This window comes from Manacus vitellinus, unplaced genomic scaffold (assembly GCF_001715985.3).
Source record: "Manacus vitellinus isolate BGI_N305 unplaced genomic scaffold, ASM171598v3 scaffold_7_pilon, whole genome shotgun sequence".
Lineage (NCBI taxonomy): Eukaryota > Metazoa > Chordata > Aves > Passeriformes > Pipridae > Manacus > Manacus vitellinus.
Genome location: NW_021940813.1, coordinates 6,697,918 through 6,720,808, shown reverse-complemented (window position 1 = coordinate 6,720,808; position 22,891 = coordinate 6,697,918). Strand labels below are relative to the sequence as shown.

At 34.4% G+C, this 22,891-nt stretch overlaps 1 protein-coding gene across 7 annotated transcripts in view; it reads right to left on the bottom strand.

Moving 5' to 3' along the window:
* DMD (dystrophin) overlaps positions 1-22,891 on the bottom strand; it is a 991,087-nt gene that overhangs the window by 682,659 nt on the left and 285,537 nt on the right. For all 7 annotated transcript variants that reach the window (XM_018084043.3, XM_018084032.3, XM_018084034.3 and 4 more), the window contains 4 exons: positions 17,955-18,056; positions 17,751-17,858; positions 11,167-11,346; positions 5,272-5,447 (listed from right to left, as the gene is read on the bottom strand). In XM_018084043.3, coding sequence (XP_017939532.3) covers positions 5,272-5,447; positions 11,167-11,346; positions 17,751-17,858; positions 17,955-18,056 — 566 coding nt within the window. The remainder of the gene's footprint in view (positions 1-5,271; positions 5,448-11,166; positions 11,347-17,750; positions 17,859-17,954; positions 18,057-22,891) is intronic.

Below are 22,891 nucleotides of genomic sequence, written 5' to 3'. Positions count from 1 at the left end.
CTTGTTAGTCTCATATTTTTCCTTCTTTAGCCGACCATCCATCTTGCCACTGGGGTACTGTACCTTCCCCAGCCAGAGCAGTAATTCCTAAACTGTAACAAGGAACGCTTTGCAGAAAATCTGATAGATACAGCCAAGGCAAATGAAAATCTAGAAGTTGTTTTAGAGTGTGTTCATTAAAACCATTTGCCTGCAGCAAACAGCCAGTGGCTAGAGGTGGAAAATAGTTTTAAGTCCATGGCTTCCAGTGAGAGCCCACTGGTACCACTCCTATAATATAACAGGTAATTTCAGATGCTAAAAGTGAAGAATACAAATTCTCAGTGTATTTATCACTATGCTATTTCTCACCTCACAAACAGGATAAAGGGTTAAAACTAACGAGCATTAAGAGGTTATAAAGTGTCCATGTTACAGACCTCAACATACCCATACTTCTTACACTCCAAATGAAAATATTTATGTCATCATAATTTTTCCTTTGATACATTTTTCTACAAAAATCCAAACTTTTCTAAGAAATGAAAATATCCTATAATCTCAAATATAATAATTTGTAAAGAAATGAAGGCTTTTGTCTTTTCAAAAAATTGTTTTAACACTTGTTAAATAAAAAAACCACTAGATGGAGCAACTATCTTATTTTAAGATGCCTTCCTCTTCAAAGGGCATCAAGTCTCTTTCAAATCTTCAGATTAACATTACACCCAGAATAATATTATAACAAATAGACTTTCCTTGGAAACATTAGGAAGCATGTACAAAGTTATTTACTAAATGGCTAAGAAAAGTATCTTTGGACATTATTCAAGCACATTAATAGTACAAATATGCTTAAATTAAATGTTAAGCATCTCTAACATGTTTACTGTTTAAAAACTTAAAATGAACAATTTTCAGATTTTGCTACAATACACAACTAACCTGTTTTTTCCCAAAATATGTAAATACCGTGAAAAGGAATGTTACACCTTGCAATCCTTTCTCCTATTTACATTCTTTCTTCATTCTATAACTTCAGTGGTGTTACATTTATCTCTAGTCCTAATGCCTAATACATACTTTCAAGATTTTAATATACAGCTCCAAGTATTTTATCTGTCTCAGTTTCAAATTGATTCTTTTGGGAAAAGGAGCTTTTCTTTGCCTAGTAACAGAACTTAGCATGTGCCTGAATTACTATGACATTTTGAAGCATTACTTTTGAGGTAGTTTTAGATTTTTTGGGGAGGGCAGAGGCAGAGTTAAAAAAATGTAATCTGCTTCTTATCTATGCTCTCCACCACTTATGGTAAAAAGTTGTTTTAGGAGGCAAGAAAAATCAACAGCTACTTTCCCATGCATTCATGTCACAGTGAATTGGAGCAATGGAAATGTGACATTCGGTCCCATGTATGCTATTGGTCTACAAGTCAAATTGCTTCTCCTCAATTTCTTCAGTATAAATGGAGATTCTCATACTTTCAATCCTGCCAAAGTGCTTGCAAATATAAAAGTAAAAAGCTTTCTAGAAAGTTTGATGCTTCAATCTTAGCCATTCGTTTTTTTACTCCTCAGCTTGGAAGTTGGAGACCATACTCTTACATTAACTCAATATTCACAGAGTGGCCAAACGACTCTTTCTTCCTCCTTGCAGAGGTTTCTAGAATTTCCAAAATATGTATTTCACAGAGAAGAAAATCTAGAGCACAAATCTTTCAAAACATGTGGCAATTGATGATGCATTTATTTCAGGCATACTCTTTTACAGCAACAATGCTGACTAAAGCTTGAGGACAGATGAAAGAAGCTGACGAAACCTGAAGCATTATTGACTATCTCAAAAAAGCCCCAATGTGTCTTTCCCTCCCAGGCCCAAAAACACCATAAAGGGTGTTGTAGTGTGACAGCAGAAAGCAGCCAACACAATCTGTTTATTCACCTTCAGAAGTCTCTGACAAGCCTTTGATAATTGCTAGGGTTTTTTTTTTTTGTCAAACAAAAGCTAAACAGTACATAAACATCAAGTATTAGTCATTAAGTGCTCAGGGAAAATTTTGAATGTAAACACACACACAGAGTATAGAACAATGTAGGAGAGGTAGGTTGAGAAACTCCATCCTCTTGTTTATTTAAAAAATCAAAAGGTATGCAGTACTATGGGCTTTGCTTGCCCTTGGGTGAAGCTATAACTAAATACATACAAAAACCCTTGAAAGATCTTGTGACCAACAATGGATTAACAAAATAAATGACTGTCTGTTTGGGAATACAACCATGAGATTCTCCAAGCAAAAAAAAGTATTGATCGAAAAGGTGTCTAGTCACCAATGAGCACAGATATTTTAGCTGAGCACCCAAATTTTAAGATGAGTTTTCTTCTCCCATTATTATGTTTATACTTAGTATTGATTTACTTTTTCTTGTCTTTGAGAAAGACAACACCATACTGTAAAACGTATTCGATTCCAAGACTGCATTTTTACATATTAATTAAAAACAGTAACAAAAATTTTTATTTTAAGCTGTAATTTAAACTGGACTTTCTAGAGGAGAAAGGTCCATAAGTTGTTGTTTTTCCCTTTCTGGTCTGTTCAGTCAGAAATGCCAAAAAGATGAAATCCTGCCTTCAGATAACATAACCATCATTCCACCTCCTACCCAGCTGTGGACATCTGTAACATTGCTTACTTTGCACATTACCATAATGTAGGTCTACTCAGAGGTATAATAGTGACATTGAACTAGTTCTCATGTGCTGGTACAATTGCATTGTTAAATTCAGTAACTTCTGCACAAGAAACGATAGTAAGACCATATTAAAGTGTATCAAACAATTAAATTCCTTCTTCATTCTACAATTCAGATTTCTTTCCTGTCAGATTAAAATAAAAATCTAACCTGTGCAGCAATGAAAAGGACTCTGATTTTAAATATATAAAAGAAACCACAACTTACTCAATTATCTAAAGTCATCCTAGACAAAGACTGAGAACTAAAGGTTTTTCCATCTTGGCTCTTATACAAAAATTAAACAGAAATTACATGGTGATTGTCTATCTCTTAGATATCATTAAAATAAATCAAAATCTGTCAAAACCTAGTATGCATGGTAAAAAAAAATTAATACTCTTTAAATTTGGTAGAAGATCTGCCAATAATATATCTACAAGCAATCACAGTCTCAAATTTGATAATATGTCCTATTTTCTGTACAAGGATCAATCAAATTTACATACAACATTGCTATTTGCAGTGCCTTAAAGAGACAACAGCTAAAACACTTGAAGAATTTATAATTCTCAGTTTATATAAAAAAAGGGATTTCAGAACATAAACAATTCCCATAATCCGGCTACTTTTTGCCCTCTGGTAGTTTGTTTGCATGAAGATTATGAAGTCTGTAGTCTTCTGTATCATGCTTATTTTATTTTCAGTATTAAGGTAAATCAAAATAAAATGATCAAGAAGGAAAATGTATGCTAACATTACATATACTTGAGCTGAGAAAGGAATTTCTACTGCAAATTGGTTTCTGACTTCATAATAAACTACATATAGCAAAAATTTTCTCACAGAATTGAATAATATAGGCTTAAATAAATCATTCTACTTCATCTAGTTTTAACTAAGATAATGCTTTCCTTTATAACAGTAGTCTTTTTTACTTCCTTATCAAGTAAGATCATTCCAAGAACATTCCATTTGGAAAAAGAAAAAGTGAAATGTTTTAAAATAACAATTATTGAAATACTTCAAAACTGCAGGAAAATTTTCATTCTTAACTTTTCAATTTCAAAATAAAAAACATCAATATTTTCATAGTAGGGATCATGCTATAATAAAGGTTTACTCTTGCATAAAAGCCAAAAGGGCCTCGATCCCGGTTCAGATCTTTGCACATTACCGCTGAAATATTAACAGGAGGGTTAATGCTTATAATTTCTGTTAAGTAACAGCAATGTCATCTAAGAATTCCTTGAAAACATTCAAGAACTGCAAGTCTGCTGATAGTCATCACTGTGCATTATTTTGAGTTCTTGGGAACATATTAGCAAAATACAACTCTCACTACCATTGAATAGTAATCTGGGATATGGGAAAAACAGATTCCAAACTAGGACTCTGGGGATAGATGCAAGTCATTCAAGTTAAGCTAGTGAAGTTACTTATTTAGGATAAGCACTTTCCATAGTAATACTTATCCAGTTTAACACAGAGGGGTGAATCACTCTTCTTACATCACATATACAGCCTTCTTAAATAACGAAGCTCAACTAGAAACCCTACTTTCAGAATGATCAAAGAGATAAATCTCATTTCAGATGCTTATGTGTAAGCAAGTACCTATTTTTTTCAATTATATAATTCTTCAATTAAAAAAAAAAGATTTCTCCTGTTCTTGGTATATTTCATTCTTCTTAATTAGTTAAATACTATTTTACAAGAAAATACCTTATCCTTGTAAACACATTGAACAAACAAAGGTATTTTCTATAGAAATGAGACACTCAATGCAGTTTCAGGTCACTTTCAGGACTTAAATCTGTTACCTTGGAATTCATGTTTATTTGGATATCAAAAAATATTTCCCAAACAAACATTACAGTGAACGTTTGAAGTCTAGTTTCTTAGCACCTCATTTAGAAACTTATTAAGAAACCTCATTTAGAAACTATGAGCCAATTCTACTTAAACACATTAAAATTTTTTCTCATGACTTCAACCAATGTTTAACATCAGTCGAAAATCCCTTGTCACTTGTACTTGAGTTACACAGGAAAAAATAATGGTAATGCACATTTCACCAAATATTAACTACCTCTGCAGAACTGTTACTTCTGCTGCTGACCCACAAGTATAAAAAATACATGAACTTTAGAAACTAGACAATAGCTGCACTATAAGTATTCTAACAATTCTTCTTAAAGAATGTAAAAAGCTAAGAATTAACAGAATGCTTCTTGCCCATCAAGTTTCAAGGCTATAGTCAAGTGGGACCCCCATGATGCCATACATAAGGACTTCAACTGACTATAATTACTATGCAATGGTATTGATGTAATTGTTAATATTCTGTACTGCTAAATAGTTGGAATAGAAGCACAATATAATCCATAACTCATACTGCGTAAAGAATTATAATAATCAGTTTCTACCTTAATAAAGAGAATGGAAATATAATTTTAAGCTAAAAAAAGTATACAGCCAACTACTGCAGTCAAATGACTGTATTTGCATTTTCATCCAGACTCTACCAGTATTCTCTCTCTGTCTCTTGATGATTCTCACCTCTTCCTAATTTCTGAATCCACAAGGAGTTGCCTTTTTTTGTGGGGTGGAGGTGGTGGGAGTTCCTCTTTAGCATGCTTAACCAGGATTTGTTCTCTTGTGGTCACCATAGTTACAGTTTCCATTACAGTTGTCTGTGTTACTGATGTCTGAGTGGTAGTGACAGCCTGCGAAATCTGTGAAAAGTATAAAAACACAGGTCACACATTGTTGGAAAGCCTTCAGTAAAGACTGTTTGGAGTAGCAATAGAAAATAATGAGGAACTGCTCCCATCTGATCGTAGGCTGACCTTCAGAGAAAAACATTATATGCAACCCAAAGCAGATTGTTTTATCCAACTCATGCCATGTGAAAAAGATGCCTGCAATAGTCAATATCAAAATCAGGAACGATTCTAATGAAATTAAGTCTCCCTGTAATCCGTGCTGAATGAAGAGAAGAAATGAATGGTCAGTTTTGTGATGGAATTGAATGATAGCATATATATAAAATGTTACTATTGCTAAATGTTATCCTGCCCCCATTCTGAAAATTTGCTCCTTGAGAAGTGATAAAGGCATGATAATGGCACTAAATTACCAATTATTATTCTTATGGTTTATAAAAATTTTGAAATAGAATGCAATTCATCATAACCTACTTGCATAAAAGGGTAGTTAACTTTCTGTCAGGAAATCTTAAATTAGAAAACATGCACTAGAAAGCAAATTAATTTTCAGCAGTTTTATTCCATAATTAAAAGCAATGTTAGGGGGTCATACCAGATACTAATACATATAATATGTAACTCCGTAAACACTATCAATCTGATGCATTTAGCTTTGCCCAGTAATATGAAAAAAACCTCTTTATATAGCTGACCTGCACTGAAAAAAAAAAAAAAAAAGATGAGGAATATTTTTTGCTCATATTTGTTTGAAAGACACTGGTTGTACATGTACTGCCCATTTATACATCTTTCCATATAACACCAAACTAGAAACTTGTGACTTAAACGTGGGCAGCTGTTCTTAAATCCCTTAACTCATGAGAAATAGGTCACTTCTTTTTCTAGTTCTGTCAGATGATGGCTCATTTGTCAAAATGCTCTAGTTACAGCTCCAATGGCCACCTCAGTTTAAGGGCAGTGAAATGGAAAATAAAAGGAAGAAGTTATACCAGGAGTATAAAAGGTTGTGCACCAGAAAAACCCTGCTTCTTTGTTTACTGCCAATACGTGAGAATTAGACTTCCCAATTCCACAACAGAAATGGCAGTATCTAAAATTCCATGAAACTATAAACACATACATAAATTATCTATTAGTTCTTGCATCAGAAACTCAGTAAGAAAATTGAGTCACCTTAGTTATTGAGACAGTAGTGTTTCTATAAACAATGGAGATGAGGCATACTAGGTAAATAGCTCATAACAATGCCTTCTTTCATTGAAAAAAAAAAGTAGAATGACAAGGAAAGGGAAATACTGATAGAAGCAGCCTCTTCAGAGCAGGCAACATCAGTAAAGCTAAAAAACAAGTAAAAAACCCCCAAATTCCTGCCAACTTTGCTGAGTCCTTCACATGTCTTCTACACAAAAGTCTTCCTGTTCTTTCTCCAGTCTTCCAGTGGAAATGAGGAGTAGGGAAGTCCACTTCCATTGTACTTGTGGTGCTACTTCTTACTTAGAGCAGTTAACTCAATGCTATGCTTCCACCTCTAGGAATTACCAGCTGTCTAGGTTTTAGAGCAGAATATGGACTACTCAGAAGACTAGAAAATTGAGATTCAGAGCAGATTTTTTTTTTTAAAATCTCTGGATTAATTATGTCAATTGAAGCAAGCTGCTTGTGACCTGCAGGGATTTAGCTAATGTATGAACTACCAAATTCTTTGGAAGAGAAAAACACCCAGTTGACTTTTTAATCACTACGATATTATGTATTAGTGCTCTTGTTTTAGTTCCCTCAACAAGATGTACTGATTTTAATTTTTTTCCTACAGAAATCACAGTAACATTAAGTAAACATTTCCTTATAGTTTTCTCGAAACCTCACACAGCATTCTTTTCAATTTATTTTTAATTAATTAGAGTGCAGCAGGAAAAGCAAGTTAAAGTTTCTGATGTCTAGCATTCTGTGAAATTTGAGGATAGCAGCTGATGTCATCTTTCCCTGACTCTGCACCTTAGAACAAAAAGTTTTGGGTACAGTCGCTCTTTCCTCTTCTCATAAAACTCGTATTACACTCAGTTTTATCCAAAAATCAATGATAAGCTGCTTATGACACCTGGCAAGGTCACACCCTGCCATGTTTTCATTTGCCAGTCAATACCAGGGCACAGTTTCCAGTGAAGAAGGTGTAACACAGAATAAACCACAGCTAGGGGACTGTAGGAATCATCTGCAGCATCCTACCAATTACACAGGAGTAGCAGTTTCAGCTGGAGATTGGGAACTGTGCTGCGATGCAATTACCATATGCTCAGAGCAGTCAAGTCACGATGCTGTGGGGGGTAATGATTTACATGTCAAAACAGTAAAGAAGTATTTTTCACGCTTAATCAACAGGAGTGGAGGTTAAATACTGTGTACTTCAAAAGGAGAATGGAGATGTGAATTTGATGTTCATAATCATTCTAATTAGAGACAGGGTAAGACTAAAATGTACATTGCAATCCTACTCTGCAAGAAGAAGCCGGTTCACATTTAAACAGTGCATGCACTTTAGTGAGTAAAGGACAACCCTTAAAAATATGAGGAATAAAAAGAAAAGAAGTAACTTTCATTGACTTCCCTAGGGAAAAAAGAAACCAAAGAACTGAAACAGCTCCTTAATCACCGAAGTGGTTATGTGTTTCATGTATTATTCAAAGGTGGTCCAAGTAATGACAGTATAGTTTCTTCATCCCTCTCAGTCAAGCATCCCTCCCTGACAAGCAAATATGATTCTGAGAAGGGGCAATACAGACTAGGGTTTTAACCCGCTAGAAAATCATATGGAAAGTGCTAAGGTGACTCACAAGGCTGCACATTAAAAGGCTCTCAAATTACAATGCTTGCCTGCAGTTTCACATCAGCAAGCCCATCTTAGGAACATGTTAAAACTCATCTCTTTCAGAGTAGACAAATTTAAATCTTCTTTTTCATCCTCTACAGGCAAACATATGTACAATGTGTATATAGCACTTCAGTAGTTTTATGTCATTTTATTTCTCATTTATACAGCAGCCTACCTTTAATGCCATCATTTATTACTGCCTTTGGAAGTGCCCTCTGTCCTGATAAACTCATAATTTTCCTTTACACTCACTTTTGGAGCTGTCATATGTTCTTTGATGAAATTTATCTATGTGAGTAGGGAAGTTCAGATGAGGAATGGTGTTTTCTTTAGTTTGGAAAGATTTTCAGTACGATTTAGTGAAGCATAATCAACTCAGTAAAGTTGGGTTTAGAGCTTCTAGAAGCTATGCATCTAGTCCAAGTAAGTTGTCCTTGTCCTTGATTCCAGTGTGTGGTCAATGAAGGAAAGCTGACATTTTCATGATGAGGACAAATTGCTTTTTAGAGGTATTTGTCTCTCTCTCACACTCTTGCCATCCACTCTTGTAGCAGAAGCTTCAGACATGAGTTCTGATTAGATGCTTAAATTCAACAGTAATTAATTCAGCTAAATGTGGGAGGACTCACATTCTACTTTCTGCGCTTTTCCTTTGGGATGTATAACTACTGTCTATGTCTAGTTGTAGAATCAGCTTTGAACTGAGCCTGAGGTTGTCTCTTCCACTTAATTTCTTATTTTGTTAACAAGTTAATCATTTAATGACACTTTAGTAAGAGAAAGAGGTGATATAACTAAGGACAAAAACATAATTGCGAAGGTACTATAAAAATTATTAATCATAGAATCATTTAAGTTGGAAAAGACCTTTAAGATCGTTGAGTTCAAGTATTGACCTAGCTCTGCCAAGTACACTGCTAAACCACGTAAAGTTGATTTTGAAGTCAGTATCTAAGCTTGACGAATAAAATGTGCATTTTCTGATAGATCTTAGTGAAAAATGTTCTATTTGTCACTCTCTTCCAAGTCTCTTCCTCTCCAGTTCACAACTAGAGAGCATAATGAGATATTGTAAAGGCAAGATTTTTCTTGCAGCCTAAACTGCAAGAAAATGAGCTCTGTAATAAATAAATGTATAAACCCACTAACATTATCTGCCCTGCCTAAATGGCAACAAGTACACCATCAGTATTTCATAGAAGGTACAGTTAAACTGTGCAACAGCGCCTTAGAAACTGGTCCTTCAGTTTGCACTGACTGCAATGCCTCTAGAACATGAAGCAATATGTCCTCAACAGCACACCAATTCTGTCCCAAGAAAAGCAGCTTCTCCTTGGAGGAAAAGCTTATCAGCTGAAGTGTTCTGCTATGACAATAGTTACACTGTTTTGGGAATCCAAAGCATCACCCATCCATGCAGGTGTATGACATACACAGCCTCAGGACTGCTCACTTCACAAGGCCATCTTTTCCATAATCTAAGTTCCATTTTCAAAACCAGTATCTGCTTTTAGGATCATCAATCTAGACAACTCTTGAACACTTTGGAGTGACTTACTAACTTTTTCAAATCATGTGACCCTAGCCATCCCAAATTCAAAAATGCATCTCTGGATTTTCCTCTGCATTGAAACCACAGGTTTCCTACAGCAAATATACAATAATTAAATAAAATTTTCAATCATAAATGCTGTGTAGCACGAACTTCTGTTACTAAATGAAATTGTGCCCTTCCCTCGTTTTCCTCCCTTCTATTCTCTCAAACTGATTCTTCCAACTTCAGCTGAGTTTTTCCAACTATCACAGAGCAAACTGAAATATCAGGGTATGAGTTAAAAGCAAGGTTATTGAGAGGTATTCAGATCACTACAGGAAGTATAGCAGTTTTTATTTAATTAACCAGAAATATTAATATACAGTGACAAAAAAGGGCAGAATTCTCAAGGGAATTGAATCAAACTGTCCAGAACTATGAGACATCCTCTATGGACAGGACAGAGGTGTATGGCTTTAACATTCTGCTCTGTGTTATCATTAAAAAGTCTTTATGTCCATTTCCATTTCACCAGTCACACAATGATAGCACAAAAATAACTCAATATTAGTGAGATAATGGAATGGGAAAAGTGAGCTGATTTGGGTTTAAATCCAATAAGAAAAAGATGCTGACAGAAGGCTAGGCAAAATAATTGGATACCTGTTTGGGTACTACACCAGAGTGCTGAATTTATCTGGTTTAAAACCTCAATTTCTTTCTCTAATACATTACAATTAACATACAGTGGTCAAAATAATAGCAAATGATATTTTTTCATTGGCACTTTAGTTACAGGTATGGATTGATTTCTTTATTTTTCCAAGAAGCTTCTCTTTTTTGTGGCCTCTCTTTTGAATCTGTAAATCAGTATAACATATTCAGAAGTAAAACAGCAATCGATTATAAACTTTTACTGTTGAAAAAGAGAAAAACGTTCACTTTAACTAGCAGACAGTTCTTACAGTAATTTCAGACTAAGTGCTATTCCACAGAGACAGTCATTAAAAAAGTGCATTATTATAGGTTAAAAATAAATTAACTGGAAAGGGTATTTTCATTACAGATTGTATCATCCCTGAAAACATGGTTAACAATCCAAGAAAGTAATCAACACTATAAAGACAGATTAAAAACTAAAGAGATAAATAAAAATTCTGGAAAGTTATATTGCTCTTATATTATACTGTCCTAAAAATAAAATATGTCGTAAGCAATCATGCAGGGAAAAAAATTAAAACAAGATGACAAACAGCACCAAAACTACTTCAAGCATTTGTCTGCCAAAGGATAAAACTGATAAAACTATGGTTTTGACAAACCTGTTTAGAATTGCTCTCCACCTTCTGCACAAGACTATCCCAGCGCTGGGCAAAATTTTCAAGACGACTCTCCAGCTTTTGAGCCACTGCTTTATTTTTCACAGCTACAAGGAGATCTTGACTGAGCAACTTCAGCTTACTCATCATTTGCCTTTTCATTTCTAGATCTCCTTTTAGGATCTGTTAAACAAAGTAACAGAAGGAAGAACAGTAAATTATACTCAAAAAAACCCCCACAAAAAACAAATCCAATAAACTTTGGAAAAAAATCCTAAAGAGAGCATCATAAAGAACTGAAAATGGTTAAGGGCTCCTATACTTCCATGTTGCTGTTACTGTAAAAAATGTTGGCAGAGCTGACGGAGAGGAATGGACACAGTGTACTTCACAAGGCAATATAACATGGCAGGTAGAGCAACTCTGAACATCACAGCATGCCTCAGGTGGTGACATAAATCAAAAAGCTAAGAGTTGTGTGACACTAATAACCTTAAAACTGCACCAATGTTAACAACTATAGCAACATGTCAAACAATGTGTCTTTAAAGTTTCAATGTACTTTGTTATATATTGCATATTAAAACTTCATGAGGAAAAAAAAATGTTTCCTAGAAAAATAATATTTAACCCCAAACCAGGATTAAAAAAAAACCTCAAAACCTCAAAAAAAAAAAAAAATAAAAAATTAATGAGGAGCCCTCGGGAACCTCAGGAGCTCTGCTGAGTGTTCCAAGGACAGGGCCCTGCAGCTGGAGCCCAGGAACTCCTGCGTACAACCTCTGAGCTCTGCAACCTGCTGTACAGCCTGAACCCAGAGATGCTAACAGTCTTCACACCTCTACTGCAGCAAACTGCCAAGGGATCTTGAAATTCCCGAGATCCATACAATCAAACCTGTCTGTGAAGTAGGCTATTCACAGATCCAAGGATCATCCACAGCTCCAGTTCTTAGCTGGGTTTAGTTTTCCAAGCCTCAACTGGTTTACTCCATTGATTTCCATTCCTTACGTATTCATTCTCTACACCCTAATCCGTGCTAACCATGGCTAAATTTTGACCTCTCTATGCAGCTGTGGGTTGCATTCTAATCCCCAAGTCATGAAAATGAAAATTAAACAAATGGTTAGACAACAGAATTTAGTCTAGATATAGTTTCCTATAGTAATATCATCCAAAACTGTAATTAAAACTACAGTTCAGTAAAAAAAGATTCATAGTCTTTGTAATTAGTACTCTTTCTATTCAGATGTGGTATGAAGCATCATAATTACTAATGTTAGTTAGAGTTAATACCAAAATTTAAATTGGTATGTCCCTAAGAAACAGAAGCTAACTTTATATTCAAGAATCTGTTTATATAGTGGGAGATCAAACAGATGGAGGAAAGTAGATGTAAAACAGTTTATCATCTTAAATTTCAAGCATTGCTATATATGCAAAATATACCTTCTTCTTCGCCTAGAGTGTCAGAAAAAGCTCATGTGGAAGCCACCATATACACTGACTAAAATAATAAAAAAATGGTACCCTGTGAAACATTAGTTAATTCTGAACAGCAGTTTTATTTCCAACCTTCCCCGGCTCACAACAGCTGCATTATACACCCATGAGCTCAGCATCAATCCAAGATACATGGAGTACCAGTAGTAAGTGAAATACTAGAAAGAGAAGGATGCTAAAACTTTCTATGTCAAAGATACTGCTCACTACGACCTAATATGCTTTTGTGATAGATACAGTGAACCTCCAAAACTATACCAGGGGATTCTGTTTTCACATTTCCTTACCAAAAACCTGTAAATGGGCCATAATAACAAAAATATGCTCTATTTTTTTTTTCCAATACAGGAATAGACTAAAAATACCTATGTTCAAGACCTAAACTACTAATACTAGCCACAAAATAAGTAATTTTTCAATCTGCAAGACAAGAAATGGGAGTTTGCTTTATGAAATTAGTTATCAAATATGTCGGTCATAACTTCTGTCAAGTTTACACTGTAAACCCTGATATTTGAATATTATAAAGTGATTTCCTTATTTGTTGGTAAAGCACTTTTACCATTTTATTGGTCTTAAGATTTTAATTATTACTGTTCTTCTTTTCCTTAAACATCAAAAACTTTCTTTGCTCATTGTAATAATCTAACCAGCAACATCCGCTGTAATTTTTCAAGTGCTAAGAGATTTATTCCAGTAAAAAATAGTGTAATATCTAATTTATTCTCTATAATAAGTAAAAAATAATTGCATTAGGTGAAGCAGAAGATTTAACTCTATATTAATGGAACATTTATTATAAATAGAGATATATCTTGCATACCTTTGCAGTAACTCTCAATATTTAAAAAAAAAAAAAAAAGAAAGATGATCAGCTTCATTTTACAGATTACAAAATGTAGGCACAGGACATGAAAACATTCTATCAAGCCTGTGCCATACATGACAGTAAAATTTCACCCCAGTTCTACATTCTCAGTTTATCACAGTTTAGTCCACACCCTGTTTCACCCTTTGCCTTGTGTAAGAATTCAAAGACAATTATAATGTCAGTGAATAATGGTGGGTGGAAAAATTAAGTTGTTTTAAGGAAACATTTTTAGAACTAGAGCAACTACCCACCAACATCAGGAAAAAAAATAAAAAAGGACAAAAGTCAATCTTTATATATGCACAAAGTAGTAAAGACTAAACAGTTTTTCTGACCTTTAGACTAAGAATATCCCAGAAGGGAGTTAATGACAAAGAAGATAAATTTTCACATACAAATACTGAATGAATCCTTTGAAACAAACCACTGGAGATTAGTAAAACATAAAATTTTCTTGGGAAAACCAATTTTATCTGAACAAAAATTCTTACAGATATTACACATCTAGTACATAAATTAAGAAGAAATCTAACTGACTTGATATCAATTTTATCACAATGCTAGAACTGAGTGAATTGCTACACTGTTCAAAATATATTTATTCTAATAACAACGAAAATGTAACTACTAATGCCAAGGGGAAAAGGAGACAGCATCTGTACTGGGTTTACATGGCAAGATTCTGGCAGCAGGGGAGCTGCAAGGATCGCTTCTTGGAGAAGACACCAGGAGCTGCCCCTGTGATGGATAAAAACAGTTTCAGATGGCTCCAAAACAGACCCACCACTGCCCAAAGCTGAGCCCATCAGTAACTGACAGTGTCTCTGTGGTAAAATCATTAAGAAAGGGTAGAAATGCTGTGCAGCAGCTGCAGGAGAGAGGAGTGAGAAAAACATGAAACAGCTCTGCAGACACTGAGGCCAGAGAAGGAGGAGGTGCTCCAGGCACCGGAGCAGAGACCTGCCTGCAGCCCACAGTGCAGAGCACCGTGAGGCAGCTGTGCCCCCGCACCCCATGGAGCTCATGGCAGATCCACCTGCAGCCAGGGGAGGACCCCATGTTGGAGCAGGCGGATGTGCTCTGAAGGAAGCTGTGACCCTGTGGAGAGCCCACACTGGAGCAGGCTCCAGTTTGGGGACATTATTGTGATGAAAGAGTCATTTTTATTTTCATACTGTAAACAGCATCTCAACAGACCTATTTCACTTCAGTCACTTCAGAATGCTTAGGGCCTTGTAGGAGAGCTGTAGAATTTCAAATCAACAGTCATAATGCTAAATAATTTAATAAAATACCTTCAGAAATTTTCTTTCAGGCTTAAAGAGATTGGCTAAAGAAAAAGACCCTTATCTTGCCAAGTTCTACATATAAGAGGGGCAATAAAAAGAGACTGGAAGTTCTTATGCCATACCATAATATCAAACTTAAAATTCTTAAGGTCATAGAGGAAAAAGTAATGCTGTAATTTCTTGCTGGAAATGATTAAACAGTTGAGGGACAAAACTATCATATCACTAAGAATATAAACATTTTCATATTATTGAAAAAATATATTTTCACTGCCTCGTAGACTAACTTTTATAATTCATGAAGAAGCTGGCCTAGTTATAACAGTGATTCTTAGTGACAGTTTCTCCTTCACTACATTCAAACACATGTCTACGCCCAAAATAAACTACACCAAAAGATGGGTCTGATGGGCATGTCAGCGTCAGAAAAGCAGGATCCCATTTTTCCTTATTTCTAAAAGCCAGTCCAAGAGCAGAAGAATATATTCTGTGAAAAAAAAAATTCATGTGGGCCATGCACAAATTCCCCGTGATTCAGACAAGAATAAAATAGCAAATCTTCATATACAAAACTCCTGACAATTTGGCATTGTGTGAATGTAAAAATACATATTCACTGGAATTTGGAGATGACTGCTAGTAGATCTAAAACCTGACAGAGGAACTCCAAAATAAACAATGTTTTTCTGCTACAAATCAGACACAGGAGAGGTAGTGTTCCTCCACCATACCACCAGCATTTACATAGCTAAACTATTGCATTATGACTCAGCTGTTTATAAAAAAATCAAGGTCACACGTGTAAAAAAGATTAAGTCGGTATTAATAAACCTACCTGTTCTGTTAAGGATGACATAACTCTTGTTGAGGTTCAGGGCAATGGAGAAATCACTTTATTTACTCTGTTTTTCATTCAGTTGCATGGAAGACCACAATGATTTAATGACAATAATGTTTAACAATTTAAGCTGGCACAATAATTTTAACTTCATAAAAGTCCGTATTTATTTCATTAATCAAATTTATGAAAATACTACTCAAGTGTTTCCCTCTTAACATTGTGTTTTCCAGCAATTCTGAAAGGTATCCAAAGTTGTTCTAGCCTTGACTCTTGTAAACCATTAATAGTCTTCTACTTCACAATTTGTGATAAACATTTCAACCCTCAGTACCTATTTCCTCTAGCAACCTTCTGAAATCCAAAAGTACTAATTTACTGAATAAATTTGAATTCCTTTTAATACAATTTTCTTCATGAAGCTGCTCTAGAGCATCCTGAGTTGCCTCTAATTTGTTATGCATTAGTAAAAGCCTGGCTTGAGGTCAACTTCGAGACTGCTTACATGTTAGATTCCTAGAATTTCCAAGAAGTATATACACCAAGGCAACTGACTACTTTCTAAACTTTCTTTAGAAAGACGTTTACTTAATCCTAAGTAATCTTTAATCAAAATCCACGCCTGTACTTGGATATAAATGCATATTTTTATTAATCCTTAAAGAGTTGCAGAAGGAAAAAGAAGGGAGGGGGAAAGAAGCCTACAGGTAGTAGCATAATTACAGTGTCTTAAGATTATGCTAAAAGTCAATCTTTTGGGTCTTGACCTTTGGAGAAAAAAAATCAACAAATAATAACTACTTAGTCATTCTACTTAGTCATTCTACAAATCAGTCATTTACTGCGAATTCTGGACCAGACAGAATGTAGTTAGAAATTAAATACTCAATCTATAAGATTAGTTCATTAAAAAATTATACATTTGTATATGAGAGAATAAAATAGAGTAAATTTTAAAAATATCACTTAAACTTCAGAAACATCATGGTATTTTTATTGACCCAAAGCCCAAGTGTTTCTGCTTATAATATAGAATGATGAGAAAGACATAAATCCTAAATTACTTTTTGAAAATCTAAGTTTGAGCCTTAGATATACATAACCAAGATAGGTATAGTCAATTATAATACATAATTAATTATTAATAACTCTATTAACATAATTATTATTAACAAACAATTAATAATAGGTCATTAATAATAAATGGAGAATTCTTCATTCCCTAAAAATTCTAGTAGGTTGTAAAAACAAGTCTTGAAATAATGTCTAGGATCCTCCTCTCCCCCCATTTGAAAAAAAAACCCCAATAATATTTCTGTTTGAACAGAAGTTTATCAATGATGTTTCTTTTTAAAGCAATAATAATTTACCTGTTTTAACCAAAGCTTTGACATGACTGTTTCCTTTCCTCTAAGTGCACAGACATTCATCATTACATGCAAAAATAGCACATATCATATAATTTTCTTTACAAATGTCTTACTGCTATAAAACCATTGGCAAGTCTAAGCTGTGGCAAGTTTTTTACCTCCACAAGCACAGCATCTTTCTAAACCAGTCAAACTTATATTCCCTCCATAAAGGGAGGGACGTTGAGGACTAGATTTCTGATGTTGAGGTCTAGTTGTGAAGTAATACTAATTTCAACATCTCACAACTTCAAGCCTTTAGTTTTTTCAAGTTCAAGGAACGTATAACAGGGTTTGCTTCATGATAAGTACTTACTCATGCATATGCCTTTGCACATATGCACATATACTCCATCTCACACACAACATACACACCAACAGCATCAACAAAGAAACTTTCAGTATAAAAGTATACATCTTTTTAAGACACCCAGATTCTATTTTAGTTCATAAGATTTTGACTTAAGAGGCAATCAAGAAAAACATCTGTATGTGTTGGTTCCTTATTAACAAGGCTATGGACCAACCTATTCCATCCACAAGAGTCAATGTCCACTCCCATAGCATGAAACAGCTGTTCCGTTAAACCAGATGGTCTGAGAGTGGGATAAAGCCAAGTGCATTCACAGTCAGATTAAGAAAGTTGAATATAAAATAGAAGAACGAAAAATACATACAGCTAATTTGCTTAGATTGGTCAGCATTTCATTTTGATCTTCAAAGCCAGTTGTACGAATTTTGGTCACAGCATCCTCTTTCTCAGTAAGCCACGCATCAAAAAGGCACTGAAATTCAATTGGAGAGAAAAAGCTTCAGTCAGGCCTTTCTTAGTGCAATATTTTGAAGAACATTCCAATTTATAACTGCAAAAAACTACTCACCTGCTCTTCTGCAAAATGCTGCCATTTACGAAGAATATCTTGCAGAAGGACCCATCGGTCTTCCGTCCATCTGCAGATTGCTGCCCATCGTTTTCCAAAGTGCTAGAAAGAAACACAAAAGAAAGGTTTGCATTGGTTTATTTTTTTTCCCCTAAGCAAGGCAAACTCTTCATTTTTTTTTATGAAAACACTTTCCTAACTCATTTTTTTTTACTCTTATGCCCTTAAAATATCTTGCATATCAAAGTGAAATGGATCTTCGCACTATTTAAAAAAAAACACAAACATAGTGGAGAGAATAGGAAAACAATAGATCCTAAATGAGAGTGTTTTCACACTAATCCACAGACACAGTTTTCTATTAGTACCACACTTCCAAAAAACCCCTCCGTTTCAAAACTTTATGATGCCCAAAGCATAACAACTTGAAACATGATTATGATGGTTCAAAGATGTGGTCAAAGCAAAAAAGTATTTGGTTTTTAAGTTGCACCATCAGTGCAGTTGATCAAAGTTCCCACCTCTTTCAAAATATTGCAGTGGAAAACCCCCAACTTATAGGTTAAAACACCAGCACACCACCACACAGGTTTCCCCAGTATTTGTAGCATATGCTATTATATACATTTTAAAATTACACAAAACACTACCTTCTTCTCTCTCCTTTATTTTAGTTGAAATCAAACATTATTACTTCCTTTTAAATTCCTACTAGCCTTTATTAAATGATGCTTAAGTTGAAGGAGGATATATAATACTGCTGTGATAGAGCAACAGGATATAAAACATTTATTGCAATGATTTACAATGACTTAATTTCCCCTGAGCACCATATGCAAATTATTCATCTGCTCCCCCAAAAGAAACAAACAAACAAAAAAAACCAAAAAACCCCCCTTATAAAATCTGAAAGATATTCTATACTACTGCATACTTATTTTTTCATCTACTTCAAAAGGACATCTGGACAAAAGGATAATATTTTCTTCCTTATTTAATATTTATTTAATCACTTTATGATTCTTATGGGTCCCTTATAACTTGAGATATTGTATGATTCTATACTTTTCATATTTACATATTTTCCATAGAGATTATAATTTAATTTTGGCAAAAACACAGCATCAAAGTGGTGGATTTTTAAAACTAAGAGATTGAATTAGTACTCTATTTTCTACCAGTAACAAAAAATTTTATTTTTACTTTCTAGAAAATGAAAGGTAAAATTTCAGAAAGCCAATTTAATTTGCTTTAAAAATTAAAAGTAAAAAGTCAGCAGATACAACATTTTTCATTGAGTGGACACTAAAACCATAATAAATATTTCAGACTAAACAGTCAGCTGCCATGCCATCGAGTAATATCATATTAGATATTGTCTCAATTTAGAAAAATGAAAACTATCTCCAATCAACTAGCAAAATAACATTAATTTAAAAACACGTCAATTCTTAAACAGATAAAATATATTTCTCAGAATAGACAAGTCTTCCTGTTCAGTCAGTTACTGTATAAATACAAAGTAGATTTTGAGCAAGTTGTTTTGTCTTTTCTAGTCTTAATATTGGGATCACACTTCTGGTATTATTTTTAAAATTCCGTAATGGATAAATCACTTTTTTTCCTAATTATATCTAGACAGAACCAAGCTATTTTGCAAATCTAAGATTGTGATTTCACATTAAAATCACATAATTTTAATGTTAGTGTTTGCTTTCCGTTAAACATAATGTGATCAAAGATCACTAATTCAAACAAACACAAAAAAGTTCAGGTTTTGAATGTGAATATTTCATAAAGCTAATTTCAATACTAACAGAAACAAATACTTGCTGGTGAAATTTATGGTCTCAACTTATCAGGAAATAGAGTAGAACATATTTTATTCATTTATTTTACCCATTCATTATTAAATAAAATTGAAAAATTTTATGACGGAGAACAGCGCAGGAAATTATTCAGACAGCTACTCTAAGTTGTCCTTTTTTAATTATTTTTTTTCCTTCTATAAAAATGTCACAATTTTATAAAGAGTATTTATCAGCCTCACAGGCTAAATTATATGTATACCATAACATCTAATGTCTTTTCTGAAAAAATTATACTTTGACTTATTTCATTGATTTGAATACCTAAAGGTCTTAATGTAACAAAATGATGTATTACATTTAGTTTTATTTGTCCTGAATCTGACTAGATTTCCAGTTTAGCTCAAGACATCCTCAACATTTCCTTCCTCCTTTTTCTCCAAGCCCAGAAGACAACTTAAGAGATAGATCTCCAATATCTAGCACTTGTTTAGTTTTTCATATTCAGTCAATCTTTTTTAACTTGCTAATTTTAAGCTCAAAAATCATAACCATATCCTTCCTCATAGCTAATTCATAAAAATTCTCATACCTGAGTAATTTTTAAATATCTCACTTTCAAGCAGCTGACTTCTGTTAACAATCTTCATGAAAAATATAATTTGCTCTCAACATCTGCACTAATATCTTCATCGACTTGCCTTTATTGCTATGATATACCTTGAAAAATAATTTTTTTATTATCTAGAAAACACCAAAGCCTCAAGAGTATAAGATCGAATATGTGACTCTGCATTTACTTTAATTGATGAGCATGGCAAAAAAGGTCTTCCTGAGTCAATACAAAATACTATTGTCAGAATATGATTTCAAAGCCACAAAACATTTTTTTTTGTCTCAATAATTTGACAAGATCTTTTATTTTAATTAAGTAAAATGACCACTGATAAAAGTTTTGATATTGTGACCTGCCTTAAAACTGATTTTTCTCCTGAGAGGTCTTAACAACCATCAGATCAAGACACACTGTTTGGTTGAAGAGGTTTAAGCCATGAAGTTTCAAGTCTGAAATATCAAGTCAGGACTGTCTATTTATAAAGTAGCATTTGACTGCTAAATCATATGGTGCTCAACTTTAACTCCCTCTTGACATCAAATATACAGTCAATGCTGTAAGTAGCCTGTGTGATGCCCAGGAACTCAGACTGCACACAAATGTTTTGTTCCCAAAACCTGGGAAAACAAATCTCCAGAGAAACTGACTGAACCCAGACTAACAAGTAAAATGTCCTCCTGCTCCCTTGAAAGGCCTCTTTTTACAACCCTAACAAATTTTCAGAGAAATCTGCGTGCAAAAGAAACTTTTTTTCCTACTGAGAGGTCTCTGAAAGAATATTCATTATGACTACAAAAAGCAGCAGAAGAAATATTTCTAGTCTCCTAAATGGTCAAAGTAAGGAAGCATGAGAACAGGAGAAAATGAGTAAAACCAACACAACTCTTGGGAATGCTGGAGTGAATGTATAAAAAGTGAAATAATATACTTCAAGCCTGTAACTAAGAGTTTTTTGAAAGATGCTCTTCAAATCAGGTATGGCTATCCACTTCTAATAATGAGAAGTGGAAATATGTTTTTGCCTATATCCAAAAATAATTATTTAAAAGAGAATATTTGGCCCATTCACAGAATTTCTACCATGCAGCAATAAGCCATGTGTGTAGTTCTGAAATGCTTGCACACCAACACATGCAGCGTGAGAAACAAACAGGATGAACTGGAGGCACTGGTCAGGTGCCACGGCTGTGATATGGTTGGTAATAGTGAGACGTGGTGGAAGGAGTCCCACGGTTGGAGTTCTGGGATGGAGAACTACAGACTGTTCAGAAGGGACAGGTAGGCCAGGTGAGGTTTAAGAGGTTGGATTGCACAGCCCTTGCAGTTAGTGATGATGTGCTGGACACCCTCTGGGTGAGGATTGAGGGGATGGAAAAAATGATGCTGTAGTGGGTATATACCACTCATGGCCCAGCCAGGATGAGTTATTCTATAGGTAATTAAGAGAAATTTCTGGATCAGTAGCCCTCATCCTTATGTGGGATTTCAACTTCCCAGGCATGAGCAGGTCTTGGAAATCCCTAAAGTTTGTAGGAGATAACTTCTTGTCATAGATATTCAGTGAGCCAACTGAAATACTCTATTCATTCTTTAACATTTCTCACTTATTTTGCTGTATTTTTACAAGAACTACCCATATATCATCTTTATTTAAAGGACAGTACCCTGAATAATATGAATATGTAATTGTGTAAATTAAACTCTCAGCTCCTTTCCCTCAGCAGGGGAATAAGCCATCAAGTAGTATATGATACACTTAATGCAGATCTCTTTCTAGCACAGACCCTGACCCCTGGAGCCTGGGGAAGCCTCCAATTTGAGCTAGTCCACAAGAGTCCTTAAGGGACCTGCTGTCTGCTGGGTATAATTAGAGGAAAAAATCTCCCTGCATTCATGGCTTCTGTACGTTATCCAGCCATTTCTCTGCACTGAAGATAATTTCCCATATTTTTCCTATGGAAATGAGTCAGATTACAGCAACAGATTTGCCACTACAGTCCTTTGATTATGCAGCACTAAATACAGATTTGAGTCTTACTTAGCAGCTACCTTGGTAAATCTTTGGATTGAGTTTAATTGGGATCTCAGAGTTATAAGCCTAAATAGTCAGTTCTCAGTAGCAGCATAAACAGAGCCTCTCAACTTGTCACATACTGATATATTAAGTAAGCAATGTAATGTAAAAGTAGTTTTAATATTCATGTTCACCTAGACTAGCTGTAGTCTCTCAAAGTACCTTGGGGCGACAGCTGTTTGTAAGAAAAGCACTGCAACTGTGTTTACTTTTATTTTTCCAAGCAAGGTTAAATTTTCTATGGATAATTTGTTTCAGGGGGCACTTCTGGCTTCTATGCTATTAACTGCCTCTTAAATAGATATTTTTTTACATATGTAATAAAACTTAAGAACTTCTATACAGTTCATTTGAGGTCAGTACATATTCTTGTCATCCTTTTTGAGACTTAAAATCTCTAAAAGTTCATTTTAGGTTTTAAAAATTTTCTTATACAGAC